The following is an 18,393-nucleotide window of genomic DNA, read 5'->3' on the forward strand; positions in this document are numbered from 1 at the left end:
AAAATAGGAAAGTAATTTTTTATTTTAAGCCATTAAATAAGCCAGTAAATACAAAATGTTGCATTTTTGAATTCTTATAAATAAAATGTATTATTATTATTTGCAAACAGTTAAAACATGGATGGCTAAGTTAGATGTGCAAGATATTTAATGCACAACACAGTCTGTATTTTCATTTTAGATTGCTGAAGAGCAGTAAGTGGCCCTAAAGAAGTTTCTGACAAACATAAATTACAATTTTAAGTTAATAAAGCAAAATATTTATGATACTGAACAGCCATTTAACCATGAACAAATGACAAAGTAAAAAACGTCAGCAGGGGCGTTGATAAATATGAATAATTCTAAATTAAAAGGGGGAAATTCTGTTTAAATTGAGCAATTAAATTTCTTTCTTCTTTTATAGTGCATATAGAAGTTAAATTACATGTTTGTGCCTTACTGTACATATAGGAGAAATATCTTGATTTAGTGACTTTGGAAATGGCTTTTACCATGTATTTTGTGGGAAACAGTAGCACAATTGATTTTTTTTTTTTTCAGTAAAAAATATAATTGAAAAAAAAAAAAAAAAGTGTGTTCTTTGTGAACAGTTAAAAGTAAAACATGGATGGCTAAGCTAGACGTGCAAGATATTTAATGCACAAATCAGTCTGTATTGCCCTTTTGGATTGCTGAAGAGCAGTAAGTGGCCCAGAAAAAGACTCAGAGCTCAAGCAAAGTCTGTGTGAATCCTTCACACTCGAGTCACTGTAACAAGCTGGACGGCTTTCAATGCTCTTCAATGAGGATGCACCTGAGTCCCGTTTGGCACGGTCTGTCTGCTCCACCTCCTCTGGCTCAGAAGCTTCCGACTCCTCTGCACTTTCAAGCGCACGTCAAACACCTCCTCTATGGCTTTCTTGAAACAGTGGAAATTGTAGTCGATAAGTCCTGTGTGAGCAAAGAGAAGTGTAACTATCCTGCGGTAGGAAAGTCGTTCGAACCAATCCCAAATTAGACCACTGCATAAATGCACTTTGAATTAAGACTGACACACATAACAAGAGATGTCATTTAGCTTTGATCCAGAGAATGAAAAAAAATATATACATTAAACATTTACTAACACCTACATGCAGCTATATTATGAAAGCAAGTGTTCAATATTCAGTACCACTTGATGGGTGCCAACTGGCTTTATGAACTCTCAAATTATGAAATAGTCAGTTTAACCAAAGACTTAAGGCATATAAAGATGGTATTCATATTATATTTACATATTACATTATCATTTTCATATACTCATATTACTATTGCTATATCCAAATTCAGAGGCTGCATCCTTTGAAAGATGCATTCAATGCGGCACGACGAAGGCTGTCCCAATTCGAAGGATCCTTCAAACTCGTCCTTCGTTTTCCCGTGAAACGTCGTGCCGCATTGAATGTATCTTTCAAAGGATGCAACCTCTGAATTTGGATATAGCAATAGTAATATGAGTATAATACAACAGATGGATCATACGAGGCCTTGCCTACCCCATAATTTATTGCGCGCCAGTGACGACAGGATTTTTTGAGAGAAATTGCCGAATTACACTTTTAAATGCAATTATTGAGTTTCAACTTACTCAAATATATAATAATATAAATGTAAAAATAAAAAAAAGCATTTTAAAGGGGTCAAATGTTGATATATCTTACTAAGATGCGATTATGCAATCTAGTTTATACTCTTTATTATATACAGAAATGGACCATAGTGAATATATTTAGACAGTTTGTGAACCCTGTTTTGTTTTCAGACAGTTTAATATAACTTTCAGTACAAACTTTAGGGTCAGTCAATGACAGCTGTCACAGTTGCTAGGGGACAAGACTAGTCCTCCATAGGCTAGACCGTCCCATTTAATAATGCTAAGTCTGACCTTCGCGGCCTTTGAAGGCGTGACCTTCAAAGTCCGAGTCCTTCGAAGGATGCAGCCTTTGAATTGGGACACATCCTATGAATGGGAGAAAGTGCAATGTGCAATATGGCGGAATAAGTCCCACTTTCTACATTAAAAATGGGTAAAGTCATAGTCACTGACTGTTTCTATAGCAAAAAGAGCTTTTAAAGACAGCTGCAGTGTTCTGAAACACGCGCTTAATGACTGCACATGCACACTGGCTGGTCCAGACTGAAAAATGCAGATTTTTTTGCCATGATTTGAGCATTTAGAAATAAAAATTTGCATTGAGGTGCAAATATTATCTGCCAGTATTTGTATAGTATAAAATCTAAATACTTCTGTTTTAAATTAGTGTAAAATAGCCTCTGGCAAAAAAAAATCAGTTCCGTTAAAGATCTATTAGCGTGAATAAATAATTATAATGTATATACTACTATGACTCTCTTTAAATGCTAAGTTATGTCATCAAAGAAGTGCTGTAGGTTTCCTCTGAACAAATCCACGCCTATGTAATATGCCTTGTTTTCCCCACTGACTAATATGATTTCTCAAGATACTCTCCCTAACCCCCTTAGTATTTCCTAGCATTAATATTTCAAACTTCATTAGCCACCCAAGGATTTCACTAATTATCCCATTCTCTGTGAATGCAGCTTACCCCAGCAGCTTCTTTTTTGACCAATTTAAGACAAATATACTGTAGCTGTAATTGCCAAACAGCTTTTAGTAAAAGCTGATCTATAGGTTATTCCAGTTGTCTCAGCTTAATCTGTATGTACTGCATGAAGGAATTGTTAAAATATATATAGGCCATGCTAGTTTTCCTATCAGCTGTCACATTTTATGACACTAAAGGGATAGTTTACCCCCAAAAAATTAATTCTGTCATCAATTACTCACCATTAAGTGAGTATGAGTTTCTTTGTTCTGTTGAACACAAAAGAATGTTGGTAACCGGACAGTTGATGGTAGCCACTGACTTCCATAGTATTTTTTTCTTGCAATGGAAGTCAATGGCTTCCATCAACTGTTTTATTACCAAATTTCTTCAAAATATCTTCTTTTGTGTTCAACAGAAGAAGAAAAAAACTTGTACATGTCCTATCCCTTTAAAGAATGGATATTGGTGGAGCAGTAAAAAGTATAGCTATTGATAACTGGAGACAGGGGCTTGCTGTCACTTTTTACTCCAGTGAGTATTTCTGTTTTACTTTTTTAAAAGCCAGTTTGTGCTTGGTTTCATAACATCTACATACAATCACATTTCTACCATCATTGCTAAGGAAAGCAAATCCTCAGTTCAATTAATTTTAACTGCTATTGGAGAATGCCACTACACGTGGCAACTTGTCACAATAGGAATCAACTGTTTATTGACAATTATTTGTTATTTTTTAAGTTTAAAAGTTTGGGATAATTTATTTTAAAGAAATTGAGATTTTTACTTTAAATTGATCAAATGTGACATAACAGACATTATTACATGGCTTGGTTGAATTCCAATGTAGAATGCGGTCTGTTATTTCTTGATAACAGACCGCTGCGAACTATAACACACCGTTGCCATGAAAAACAGAGCGTTGCTATGGACGCGGAATGGACTATTTTCTTTAGCGGAAGCAATACAATCGTTTTTAAATCAATAAACTCCTTTGTGTCAAATTATTTATTTATTTTGTAGGTAGCCATGTAATAAGCGGGATATTGTATAGCGAGGCGGTTGTTATAGCGAATACAACCCCTTCAGGCTGATTCAACACCCCTCCGCTTCGCATCCGGGTCCCGTTCAGCCTGTCGGGGTTGTTATTCGCTATAACAACCGCCTCGCTATACATTATCCCTTACTTAACAGACACCAAATCAGCACATCTGAATTATTTCTGATGGATCATGTGACACTAAAGATGGGAGTAAAGGCTACTGAAAAATCAGCTTTGTCATCACATGAATAAATTACATAAAATATACTAAAATTGAAAACAGTTTGTATAAACTGTAATAGTATTTCACAAGAGACTTCTTTTAAAAAACATTAAAAAAATCATACACACCCTAAACTTTTGAACGGTAGTGTATATGATCATGAGAATGAAAACCTGCCATTAAGCAATTAAACAGGCTTTTCAGCTACATTTAAACAGTTAAATAATATTTAAAGTAGGGCTGGGAATCGATTAAAAAAAAAAAACTAATTAATTGCACAATTTCTGTAATTAATTGCAATTAATTGCGTTTCCCCCAAGCTTGTAATCATCAATATTTAAAGGAATAGTTCACTTTAAAATGAAAATTCTGTCATCATATACTCACCCTCATGTTGTTTCAAACCTGTATGAATTTCTTTCTTCTGCTGAACAGAAAGGAAGATATTTAGAAGAATGTCAGTAACCAGACAGTTTCTGGTACCATTGACTTCCATAGTATATATTTTTCCTACTATGGAAGTCAATGGGACCCAGAAACTGTCTGGTTACTGACATTCTTCTAAATATCTTCCTTTCTGTTCAGCAGAAGAAAGAAATTCATACAGGTTTGAAACAACATGAGGGTGAGTATATGATGACAGAATTTTCATTTTAAAGTGAACTATTCCTTTTAACTTAGAATCACCTAATTAAACAACACAGGGAAAAAAAGGAACAGAAAATAGCCCTATATTAAAATATTAAACATCAATATATCAATATATTATTCTTTTTCAATAACAATCAACATAATCAATTTAACAGATTATTATTATAATTATTATTATTTTTTTTTTTTACTAATTCTCAAAATAAAATATAGTCCTACAAACCAGAGCATGTGATCAGAGCAGGTCATTTTACCATTGCTGCCCAGCATGGCTATACCAGCTCAGCAAACAGAAGTCTACTGAGAAATTTCACGTTATTTGAGTGGACTTTACTTTTCCAGTGCTCGGTACATGATTGAAGCGTTTGGGCCGTTGAGGACAGAGCCGCCGACACACACACACATACACACGTGACACACACATACACGGAAGGGAGAGCGCGCCGCTGGGCCGTTAACGACAGAGCCGCCGACACACACACACACACACGGAACACAGAGCGCGGCGCACACACGGAGCGGAAAAGACCCGCTCATGAAAGCTGCGCGAGAATGAAACCTAATCGCCGAACACGGAGAGGCGGGACGGCATATTTCGTTTTTTTCAATAGCAGCCGCGTCAGGAAATCATTAAAACGAGGCAAAAAAAAAGTGCTGCGTTAATTGCGTTATTTTTTTTAACGCGTTAAACATTTCAAATTAATCGCAAAGATTAACGCGTTAATTCCCCCAGCCCTAATTTAAAGTATTTAATAATAATATTTATACAGTTAAATATATAATAAAATTATTATTCAACTCACAAAAAAGTCACGAGCCATATGGCTAAGAGGAATTTGAACTAATTGATTAAAACTAAAACTGCTAAAGAAAACAACCACTTTTATCATTGGACTCAAAATCTCAATGTTACTGAGAGTGCTTTTACACTGGGCTCGTTTGCTGCGGTCCGAGCCCGAGCGCGATTGTTCCTGGCGCCCCTCACAGCGCTGGTCTGGTTTCGCACTCAACCCTGGTGCGTTTGCGTGCATCTTACGTCAACGCAAACGTGCTCGGTGTATAAAACAGAACTCAAGTCAATATATTGTGTTTTTACTTCCTGAACAAGTGCGCACCCGAGTCCGTGTTGCTTTCACATTCACACGAACCGTGGCACGGTTCGAGTGCAACCGAACCCAGACCACCTCCTCCAGGTAGTCTCGGGTTCGGTACCCGAGTGTGCACCCGGGTCCACATGACGGCTTTCACATTAGTGATTTTTTTTTTTTTTTTATGCGAACTGTGCCCCGTTCCGATCTAAACTGCCAGTGTGAAAGCAGCCTTAGACACTAAGACTTCTTCTCCATGTGACAACTAGCCCTGGTCTCCCCTAAATGGAAAATGGCATATTTAAACAATAATATTACACCAAACATATTTCCTCGTTGTCCAGAAAGCTCACCTTTCCTCTCAAAACTCTCTTCCCTGAGGAAACACACCAGGGCAAGAAACTTGGTGACCTCTTTTAGGTACATGACCGTAGTGTTGTTCAAGTGGATTATGGCCATGGAGTCTTTATCATATGGAGTTCCTGCCTCATCTCCAGTCAATCTGTGTATATATAAAAGGACAATTAAAACAAATCACAAACAAAAACAAAACCATTTCTCATCATGTCTTCCTTGTGTTCAGCAGTTCCAGAGACATTACATGCATTTTTTCGTTTTTTTTTTTTTTTTTCACTTTTCCTTCAATAATGAGTCCGTAATGAACACGTTCCCTGACGGGCGGCTTCCTCTGAGGACGGGCGGCTCCCTTTCCCAATTTAGCTAAAGAACAGACTACAGTTGAAAAAAAAAAAGTGAAATTGTATCTGTGTGGAACAGATGTTGATTCATATCATAATTATCAAAATGAACAGATGCCCTGTCATAATCCCGTTTTTCAAACCAAACAATTTTATGCTATTATGCATGGATATTACAAATATAGAAATATTTTTCACACAAAAAAGAAAAGCACAGAAAAGATGATGAGCAAATTGAGATGACATAATAAAGCGTGTAATTTGAAGCTTCCTGATACTGAGAGCACGGATCAATGCGAACACGATGAATAGGGGAAAAAATAAGTAGCTTATTAATTTCAATGAGTAATAAACAAGCCGGCTGGTGGAAATTAATTCCACAGCAGCTCGACTAATGTACAAATATAAATAAAAGTCATATTCTACAGATTAGCCCACAAGCAGGCATGCAAAAATGGGCCGAACTGAACATAACCACTCCATGCCTCTCAGTTACCAACTAAAGCTAAAATTTGCAGGGTTAACAGTACTGTCTGCTCCCCAATTCATGGAATAGTGCTGAGGTGGCCCATCTGCTCTTGCAAGCCACTGCGAAACCGACAGCTGTGCGGCCCCGGGTCAGGCCCGCGTTCCTGTACCCATTAAGACCGCGGTGTCCCGTCAAATTACAGGACAAATAGGGTCGATGGTGCTGGAGGTGTAACTCTCTGCCCTTCCAATGTTTAAAGCCAGTGTTTACACATCCCAGAGTTATATTCTGCTAATCCACGAAAGATTTAATCACAGCCAGCAATGGCTATAGGGAAACAAAGTTGTTGCATGTAGAATGTTTGTGTGTATTTTTAGATGCGTGGCAAAAAAGAATTATAGTGAGGGAAAGTGCAAGGCTTGCCATGCTGCTTCATGTCTATGGGATGAGAACGTGTTACATAGTGTATTGTGATTGTGGAGGGAACTGTATGGGATTGAGATGGTGGGGAATTTTGGTGTCACTCACCCATAGATGCACGAGATGTCGATAACCACATCTATCATGTCACAGCACAACTCGTAGGTCTGCATGTCCACAGGGCTGCTGTCGGTTGCTATGTAAATCTTACTAACCACATCAAAGAGAAAAGCCTTTTCAATCCCTGAATTCTGCAATGAGAGCACAGGGCCGGGTTAGGGGTCAGCAGTTATTCTTAAGAAGAAATGCAGTGGAACAGGACATCATATCTTAGAACACTTTGAAGTGGAAATGAATTACGCAACCAAGTAATCAACTGAATTGCAAGTACTGTTGTTAGAAAATGCATTTAATTCTATAAAAGCTGTTGGAAGACTAAAAATCCTCTTCCCAAGATAAAATGTGACTTTTGTGACTGATGTTTTTAAGTTTGTAAAAGAATCACGGTAGGTTTTAAATTGCAGTTAAATCCTTAAAAATAAAATGAAATAATTTGTATAATATTTTAAATAGCTACATCGTTCATCTCATTCAAAAGTAAGATATTTTATGGTCTCAGGCTGCATTTACTTGATCAGAAATACAAGTAATATTGCAAATAATTATTACAATTTAGCTGAATTTTCTGCAGTCTTCAGTCACACGATGCTTCAGAAATCATTCCAATATGCTGATTGTGTGCTAAAAAAATATTTCTTATTATTAACAATGTTGAAAACAGTTGTGCCGCTAAATATTTTTGTGGAAACCATGATATAATTTTTCTTTTAGGATTATTTAATGAATAGAAAGTTCAAAAGAACAGAAATTTAATCTAGAAAACGTTTGAAACATTATAAATGTCTTTACTGTAACTTTTGATCAATTTAATGCATCCTTGATGAATAAAAGTAATAATTTCTTTAAAATAAAAACTTTGACAACAGTCTATGTAAATAATTTTAATAAAATATTTTCACAGTGTAGGGACAGAGATCAAGGACGTGAATCAATCTATCAAACTAGACAATGCATAAAAAGCAGATTAATATAACAATGCATAAGCAAATGGTTAAGAGATTTCAATCTCCATAATGTCAAATCTATAAATTGTTCAGCTTTTGTCAAATCTATAAATTGTTCATACTTCTATAGCATAGTCTTTTTACCATGTCAATTTACCCTCTGCTGCCACCAGCTGGCGAACTGCTCAAGTATTTATGATTCTGCTAAATGTAATTGCTTTTCTGATCAACATAAAAATGTGAAACACGAGAACCATGAAATTATATTACGTTTGAGAGAGATCATAATAAATAATAATGGGTTTTGTAATAATCATGTTGAATATTTTTTCCATTGTACTTCACTTCAAGCGGCAAATCACAGAGCAGTGCAAATGTACCCATGCTAATGGATGAATGTGACCATATATACTGTAATGCTCAACAGAATTATGCTTTCTGGTTATGCGTCTATACGTGAAAATGTTTGCCAAAAAACATCAAATACATCATTTATTTTGACATGTTCTTGCATGATACTGAAACCACTTTGCAAGTTATAATTAGTGTATCTCTTTTTAATTCTAAATAAGACTTCAATGACGTCATAATTGGTCAATTCTTGCTACCTCAGTTCATGCACACAAAAAATACATATATATTACAAAAAATTTCTAAGGTCTTAATGATAATAACAGTCATTGAGAAAGAACATAATTAAAGGCACACTATGCAAGATTTGTACCTTAATATAACAGCTTCGAAATCATTTCGATGGTAAACGAACTCGTAGTAGGGAGAATCATCCCGATAGCAAAGCTGGGGGGACGGGGGACGCCGCTGGTAAAACCAGCAATGCAAGTTTAAGGGGTGGCGCCCCGACAAATCTCGAGAGAATCACGACTTGCTTTGCAGCCTGACGTCACATACATCAACAACATATGAAGCAGCCTCTATGGAAGACACTAGCACGCATTTCAGACGTGAATCATGGCAGAGTCGACGAAGAAAACGAAGAAAGCGCGGTCTGAAGAGTGCAGAGACGACTCTGCTCGAGTGGTATTTACGACAGTCACGTTAAATACAAGTAATCCACAGCGACTCTAGGGGTCGCTGTTTGAGAAAAACGGAAACGTCATAGTGTGCCTTTAATTCAACACTAAGTACTGATAATAGATTCATCCCTGATAAGATTTATCAATGCTGAAAATAAGTGAAACCAAGATATTAAAACTAGTGAGGTAGGCCACACAGAGAAATAAAAGATGTTCAGCTACTCACAGATATGAAAATGTTAAGCAGATTCTCAAGGGTGGGAAGTTGAGGGATGAGTTTCTGCACAACTTTACTGAAAGCCTCAAAGATTGAATGATCATAGATGCTCGTCAAGTAGAAACTGAAAGAAATAATAAATTTCACATCATAATTCCAACATCTGAAGACATTTTTAAAACTGCCACAATATCTGAGCAGTTATAATACAAACCTTAAGTGTATTCTTTCTAAACCGGCATCGGCTAGATCATCATTGGCTCGTTTGTGTATGTCCCTCTGTTTCTCAATCTTGTGGTCATCTGACAGCCCATCCACCTTGTGGATGAACACCTCAAAGTTGATGTCTGGATTGACCTTGTAGGCTCTTGTCACAGTGAGGTGAAGTCTACTCAGAGCCTCCACATAATCATCCTGTACAGGAAGACATTATAGTGTGTTTTTAAGACAGACAGACAGATTTTTAGACAGACAGAACATTTTAAAGCAAGTCAACTGGTTCTGAGACTTACTGACCTGACTAACTCTACTAACACTAACCAGTCTCAGATCAGCACTGCTTCTCACACAAACATCAAAATAAACCAAATTATCAAAGTCTAAAAATACATATCTGGAACATTGGGATCAGGAAACTAAAACACAAAGTAAATTACAATTCTATTGAACTCTGAAATCAAATTATGAATTGGAAGAATATCTCCAGTGTGTGAGGATCCTGAGCAAGTACAGGCTGAGTGAACACAGCCAAGCCATCGAGACCGGCAGACACAGAAAGAGCTGGTTACCCTGAGAGCAAAGGGTGTGTGTTCACTGTAGGACAGGAGAGATCGAGACAGAGACGCACTTCCTCCTTCACTGTCACAAATACAGTTTAATCAGAGACCTCTACATAAACAAATTCACAAAATTAATAAAGAACTTTACACCCATGACTGAAGTAGATCAGATAAAGATCATACTAAGAGAGGGACAGACAGCAGCACTGGTTGCCAGATATGAGTGTGTGTGTGTGTGTGTGTGTGTGTGTGTGTGTGTGTGTGTGTGTGTGTGTGTGTGTGTGTGTGTGTGTGTGTGTGTGTGTGTGTGTGTGTGTGCCACAGCCTGAGAGACAGCAGGTGAATGTGTGTGTTTCCCAACTGTCCACCACAGTGACCCTCAGTAATGTGTGTGTGTGTGTGTGTGTGTGTGTGTGTGTGTGCCACAGCCTGAGAGACAGCAGGTGAATGTGTGTGTTTCCCAACTGTCCACCACAGTGACCCTCAGTAATGTGTGTGTGTGTGTGTGTGTGGTGTGCAGGCTTGGGAGGGTTACTTTAAAAATGTATTCCGTTACAGTTACAAATTACTTCCTAAAAAAAGTATTCAGTAACGTAATCCAAGTACTATAATATGAAAGTAATGTAACTGATTACTTTTGGATTACTTCAAGGTCACATATATAAATAAAGTCAAGCAAAAAGAAATATTATAAAAAAAATAAATAAATAAAAAACTTTTATTTATTAAGGATTTGGTCCAGTGTACAATATTTGCAAAATATACACACAGGCCTGAATATATATATATTTATGTAAAGGGCTATACAGACATCTAGTGGCTAATGTATGGTATTACAGATTATTTTGTTTTATTTTTAACTAATTTTTAACTAAAAAATAAAAACACAACATTTAGTTGTGTAAAATAGTTTATTTTAAAATAGGCTTACATGTTGACTAAAGCCGTGATCTTTTTTAATTTGCCTGACTGAACTTGGGGCGTTGGCAGGAGTTCCCCTACGTTACCGTCCTAGACAGCGAACATCCCGTTACGTGAGAAAAGATTAAGAAAGGACATTTTGGGTACTAAAAAAGCTACTCTCCTAATTTCTACTAAACAGCAGCGGAATTTCCATGAATTAAAAGCGATTTTACCCGCAGGCAGCATCGTTTCTACTAACAGCAGTGATTCAGTCTGCGTCTGAGGAGATTGTAGAAAGCTGTTATTTGCGCATGCACCAGCGCGTGGCACACGTGAGTCATTACTGGCAACAGAACCAGGAACTACTGTATAATCAAGCAGCGCTTAATATAGTGTTATTATGCCAAAATACTTATTTATTTAGTTTCAAATGAAACCATTGTAATCCTGAAAGTATTCCCCCTTTTTTTCAAAATGTAACTATAATCTGATTACAACGTTTTTTGACGTAACTGTAACGGATTACAGTTATTGGATTTTTGTATCCTGATTACATAACGCTGTTACATGTATTCCGTTACTCCCCAACCCTGGTGGTGTGTGTATGTTAAAACACTGTGTGGTATCAAATGTTCACACATTTTAATTTGTTACACTTTAAATTTGTACAATTAATTTAATTTGTACATTTAAATGTAAGTTATGTTATAATATTTTATTATTTTGATGTATTTATAATTATTCTATGTATTCCAAGCTTTGGCAATATTGTATTATGTACAGTCATGCCAATAAAGCTATTTTGAATTGACAGACAGACAGACAGACAGACAAACAGATAGATAGATAGATAGATAGATAGATAGATAGATAGATAGATAGATAGATAGATAGATAGATAGATAGATAGATAGATAGATAGATAGATAGATAGACAGACAGATAGAAAGAGACAGACAGACACAGATAGATAGATAGACAGACAGACAGATGACTATGGATGGATGGATAGATAGATAGATAGATAGATAGATAGATAGATAGATAGATAGATAGATAGATAGATAGATAGATAGATAGATAGATAGATAGATAGATAGATAGATAGATAGATAGATAGATAGATAGATAGATAGATATGGATGGATAGATAGACAGGCAGACAGATAAAAATAGAAAGACAGACACAGATAGATAGATAGACAGACAGACAGATGACTATGGATGGATGGATAGATAGATAGATAGATAGATAGATAGATAGATAGATAGATAGATAGATAGATAGATAGATAGATAGATAGATAGATAGATAGATAGATAGATAGATAGATAGATAGATAGATAGATAGATAGATAGATAGATAGATAGATAGATAGATAGATAGATAGATAGATGAATATGGATGGATAGATAGACAGGCAGACAGATAAAAATAGAAAGACAGACAGACAGACAGACATACATATAGATAGACAGACAGATAGAAACAGACAGACAAACAGATAGAAAGAGACAGACAAATAGACAAACAGATAGATAGATAGATAGATAGATAGATAGATAGATAGATAGATAGATAGATAGATAGATAGATAGATAGATAGATAGATAGATAGATAGATAGATAGATAGATATTTCACCTGAGAGTCTATGACAAAGATGAGAGCCCCTGTGCCACGAAATATCATCTCATAGTCGAATGTGGGGTCGAAGAAATCAATCTGACCAGGAAAGTCCCAGATTTGGAAGCTGACAAAGGAACTGTTGGAAACATCCTCTCGACAAATCTTATTGGTGCTCTCCAGAAACAGAGTCTCGTTGGGTGACATCTTGTGGAACACAACTTTCTGAATGGAAGACTTGCCACTTCGCCTCAGGCCCATGAGCAGGATCCGAGGTTTCACCTCACCGCTGAACGGATCACTGAACCCCAGCACTGTACAACAGCCAAACACAGGAACACTGCTTGAGAATATGCATCATAAACATGCAGGTTATTTCTGGTTAATGGTAAACCAAAGGCAGAATTCAAACAACTAAACTGAGCCATAATGAACTGCTAGTGACCGCTATACTACAAATGTTCAAAAGTTTGAGGTCAGTAAGGTTTATTTATTTTAAAACTTTTTATTTAGCGAGGATGCATGAAAATGACCAAAAGTGACAGTAAAGCATTTTACGTTGTTACAATTGATTTCTATTGGTAAATGCAGTATATGTTTGTTTACTAATTTATGTTGTCACTATAGTATGCATAGTATTGTCGGTTTTGTTCTGTAATGCTATATGTCCCTTTTTATACACAGTTCTGATTGGAATAAGAGTGACAACCTTATATTTCCAGGAAATGTGGTAGTGAGTTGGGTTTTGGGTATGGCATGAACAGACTCACCCTCATGTTATTCCAAACCTGTACGAGTTTCTTTCTTCTGCTGAACACAAAAGAAGATATTTCAAAGAATGTTGGTAATCAAACAGGTAATGGCGCCCATTGACTTCCATAGTAGGAAAAAAGAAATACTATGCAAGTCAATGCTGACCATAAACTGTCTTGTTACCAACATTCTTTAAAATATCTTCTTTTGTGTTTAAAGGGATAGTTCACGTTCTTGTCTGTCAGTCGTATAATGCAGGTCTATGGTCACTGTCTCAAAGAGCAAGCACAGAGTCCAAATTAAAACAATCCCCCATCGTCCAAATTAAACAATTCCCCATCGTAATACACATACACTAGATGTCGCCTTAAAGACATTCGTTCCAATGAACTGCCGTAGCCAAGGCGACATCTAGTGTATATATCTATGCACCAGTCTGCGTACACGTCACACACTAGGATGCGCGCGCGCCCTCAGATCACTTGGACGTGGCTGTGTATAAGAGCTAAAAACGATATAAATACTGTTCGTTTTCTCACACAAACCGCTCGTTTCGTGTCTTAGGCCATCAATGTGTTCTTACGATGGGGAATTGTTTAATTTGGATGATGGGGAATTGTTTGAATTTGCATGCTCTTTCAGATAGTGACCATAGATCTGCATTATATGACTGTCAGACAAGAACGGTTTGACTTAAAAATATCAAAATTGAAACTACTGCGGAAAAAAAGACACCTACATCTTGGATGCCCTTGAGGTAAGCTAAAACATACCAAAATTTAATTTCAAAGTGAACTATCCCTTTAAGTTTCATTTTTGGGTGAACTATCCCTTTAACAGCTAATTGTCTGTCATGTCACTGATGTAGCCTATAGAATGAGATTTTGCTGTCAATCACTAATCTGTGCTTATAGAGCGAGATTGGTTATCTATAACCAAATATTTGAAGAATGACAACAGCTGGAGTGTATTACTCAAAAAAGGTTACTAAAAAAATTAAATCTTCAAAAAAACTACACAAAGCCTTGATATTTAGGAAGTTACTGATAAGTCTGCAATTTTCTTGTCACTATGGTTACCGGCATCACTTAAGGTTATCTTTAGTCAGAGAAAAGATTGACATTGGTTATGTGTACTATAGCCTACAGAAAGTATTTGACTGAAAGTCATGTATTCAAAATGATAATAACTAGTCCAAAATGAAAGTACACCTAAAAAAGAGCTGCATGTAAGGATAACAAAAATTATGGCTAAACATGTTTTTTTTTTCTGTATGTATGTAGCCGAAACCATGAATGTTTTGACATAAAACATCTTATATAAAGATTAAAGGCGGCATTAGAATAATTGTCATATTTATTTAATTTCAAAACAGTATCATTCTGCATCATTGCACAATAATTTAACATTTAAAAGAGGCATGAACGTTGACACAAACTGCCGTTAATGACATCTGCTGGGGACATGTTCATACACTCTCAATTAGGCATGTATGGCTAAGAAGTGAAAAGAGAAATGGCATACTAATCCCATCAGTTTAAATCATATCAGCAGGATGACTGGTAGAGGGCATGAGTGTGGAGTTGTGGGCACAGCCTACACTGGCATTCCACTCCTTCATATCACATGCTGCAGATGATTTGAAGACTGTGACCTTGCTAGCTCTCAGCTGAGGAATGTCAACTGCATTTGGTGAGACTGAGGGACACTTCTAGTCTCAAAATACAGCCTGCAGTGTTTATCGAAGTGTCTAACAGGGGCACTACATAGTGAGGAGTAGCAGTGTGTTTGTGTTTGTTAAACGGGTCCAGTTCCAGGAAAGTCCAAGAAAGCTTCAGCTGACTGAGCTGACAATCATCGTTTGCATCTAAAGTTGTGTGTAGAAACAATGGAATGAAACATAAGAAATGCTTAGCTTAAAAATCAAACTGGTTTCTAAGAAATCTTGTAAGTTGAAGCATGAAGTTAAATTATACCATGGTCTGTCTGAACACTCGACTCTGATTGTTAAAACGGTAAAAAAATTGAATGCAAGGGTAGTTCCAAGTCTAATCACTGTTCTATATTACTGCACTGTTTTTACTGAAGCGCACACACACATATATCACTCACAGACAGTGGTTTTCCTGCAGAAATGGGCTACTTTCACACTGTTCTCACGGGTTGAAGAAGCGAGCTAGTTTTGGCTTTGATTCCTTTTTTTGAATAGCAATCGGGCTGGTTTTGTTATGCAGAGCTGGCAACTCTGATTGAAGATAGCGCTGCGCAAAAACAAAAACAGGGCCACAGAAACTAGTTGTCAACGCTGCCCTGCGACATTTATTGTTAATAAATGTACTTTGCTGCTGAATCTCTACATTATAAGGAGGTTGTAATTAAACACAGCTTCATTTTTGACGCTGCACAGACGCAGGTAATTAACACACATCTCTCTCTCTCTCTATAGGCTAATTCATTCAAATAAATATTATAATTAAATCAAATAAACATAACCATACCACACTACTTTATCTCTGTGTCTGATTTAAAGCAGGCAGAATGTTAGATCTAACGATAGCCTAGCTGACGTACATAACAGTGACCTTCATTTTAGTCCTTTCATTCAAATTTAGCGCTACAAATACCAATGACAGATTTAACTTGACAATGCTGGCAAATTACCATGGTATAAGCAGGATAAACCACGGCTAGCTGTGCGTTAAACGATTTCAAAGCACGACATGGAGGCAATTGCTCCAGATAGCACCGACAGATAGCACCGACTATTTGATGTGCATTTTACATCTGGAAGACGTATCTTTAAGAGTGTTTGCTCATCTGCAATACGTCTAGTACGTTTCCTGTCAGATGTCAAATAGACGTTTAGAAGATGTCAGTTTAACATACATTCTAAATCATTACATCTTAAAGACATCTTCTAAACGTCTATTTGACATCTGACAGGAAACGTCCTATAGACGTATTGCAGATGAGCAAACACTCTTAAAAATACGTCTTCCAGATGTAAAATGCACATCAAATAGTCAGTGCTATCTAAGAACCGCCAGACGCGAAGCTTCCATAAAGATCAAATAGCCAAACTGAATCACACAAATCCATACACAAACTTATATAACATACAGGTAAGACAAGTAAGGCAAGGTAAGAAATGTGTGCCCTCATTAATAAACCCCTTGTAAATATTTACCATATTATTTCCTCCAATTAGTAGTACCAATTTAGTTAGGCTACTACAGTTTGTTGCAACTTTTAAAACCATATCACTGTTTCAAGTAGCTAATCTTTTTTATGATATGGTGGCTAATGCCAAATCACCATAGTTTTAATGCAGTAACACATCCCCCTTTTTAATAAATCTCTTATGAATCGTTACCAAAACACCTTACAGTAGTAACCAGTTATTATACTTTTAAAACCATAATACATTTTAATAGGATCTCAAATAGTGTAAGAAGCCTGCAGAATTGAATTTAAATATATAATATCAAGTTACCACAACTTATTAATAAATCCCTCATAAATATTTACCAACCAAAGTTTCCAACAACACACTAACTGTTAGTTGCTGAAACTATTGTTGGTAACGTTAGGCCTACTTTTAAAACCATAAGACATTTAAATATAATCTCAAACATTGTAAAAAGCTTACAGAATATTTAATTGAGTATTTCTTGTTTAATATTTATTTATTTATTACATTTGGTGGCTAATAACATCAAGGAACCACAGTTCTGTGACTTGTAGTGACTAACTGTTGTATTTTAGAGGGAATTACTGTTACCATCTTTTTGTAATGGAATTACACTTTGTTTGCGCCCGTTTAGAAACATGTAAAATATAGATGAACCCTTATTTATGAGTGCAAAATTAATTCTATCCTCTAACCTCCTTCATCACAGCCGCAGTCTCCGTCCCCGTCAGTGAATGTGTCGAAATCATCGTCGTCGTCATAATATACGAACGACAGCGCTTCGTTTTCTCCGTCCACTTCATTGTAGTTCCTTTCGCTTGTCATTATCAGAGTTTGAGAAATTTTATCTGAGGAGGCAGCCAAACTTTTCCACATTGTCACCTGATATGGCCAAGCCATGGTGAACTTTCACCTCCCCCCTCACACACACACACACACAGCAGACCGCCTGCGTGAGGAATCACAGCACATTGTGACAATTCATCACCGTCATCTCAGAATGAAGCAAGAGTTGCAGAGCAGAAGAACTTTGTGAGAGGACAGACGCCTCCCTTCCCCAAACAAACATGCCATGCATGGACTCCGACGATGGCTGTCACTGTGGATCTCGGGAGATGTAGTTTTTTGTTCACACTTGTTTAGTAAACTTCGCCAATAATAGTTTCTTTTTCTCGTTATTAATGTTGTTATTTTATTATTTTACACAGAAATAATAAAGTACACCAAATGGCAAAACAAACATTATAATAATATATAAAAAATGAATAATATATAATTTAATGTATAATAACACAACAATAATGATAATAGCCTAGCCTACTGTAATTTATATTAATATATACATTTAATGTTTGATGACATTTTAAATTTTATGTATTTAGTATTTTAGTATTATTAATATTAAAAAAATTTAATAGTTTACGTTAATTTATTATATTACTATACTAAGTATTAGTAAATATAGCCTAAATAATATTCTATCTATCTATCTATCTATCTATCTATCTATCTATCTATCTATCTATCTATCTATCTATCTATCTATCTATCTATCTATCTATCTATCTATCTATCTATCTATCTATCTATCTATCTATTTTTAAACTAGATGCTAGTCGAAATTATCTACTTTTTTATTATTTC

At 36.2% G+C, this 18,393-nt stretch overlaps 1 protein-coding gene across 1 annotated transcript; it reads right to left on the reverse strand.

The window, feature by feature from the left end:
* rragd (ras-related GTP binding D) lies at positions 1-17,880 on the reverse strand. Its single transcript, XM_081347145.1, has 7 exons — positions 17,445-17,880; positions 12,825-13,120; positions 9,712-9,911; positions 9,507-9,621; positions 7,291-7,433; positions 5,949-6,097; positions 1-933 (listed from the first exon to the last, which is right to left on the reverse strand). The coding sequence occupies exons 1-7, from the start codon at positions 17,647-17,649 to the stop codon at positions 782-784; spliced, it is 1,260 nt and encodes a 419-aa protein (XP_081203271.1). The 5' UTR covers positions 17,650-17,880; the 3' UTR covers positions 1-781.
* Positions 17,881-18,393: the final 513 nt, after the last annotated feature.

Source organism: Scardinius erythrophthalmus, assembly GCF_964197995.2.
Source record: "Scardinius erythrophthalmus genome assembly, chromosome: 19".
Taxonomy (NCBI): domain Eukaryota; kingdom Metazoa; phylum Chordata; class Actinopteri; order Cypriniformes; family Leuciscidae; genus Scardinius; species Scardinius erythrophthalmus.

Bases quoted from the DNA above. Each gene is read 5' to 3' on its own strand.
- rragd (XM_081347145.1), bottom strand. From the start codon at position 17,649: ATGGCTTGGCCATATCAGGTGACAATGTGGAAAAGTTTGGCTGCCTCC. The intron at 13,121-17,444 runs GTTAGAGGATAG...GCTGTTGTACAG, and splicing joins CTGCGGCTGTGATGAAGGAG to TGCTGGGGTTCAGTGATCCG. The intron at 7,434-9,506 runs GTGAGTAGCTGA...CTCTCATTGCAG, and splicing joins TGCTTAACATTTTCATATCT to AATTCAGGGATTGAAAAGGC.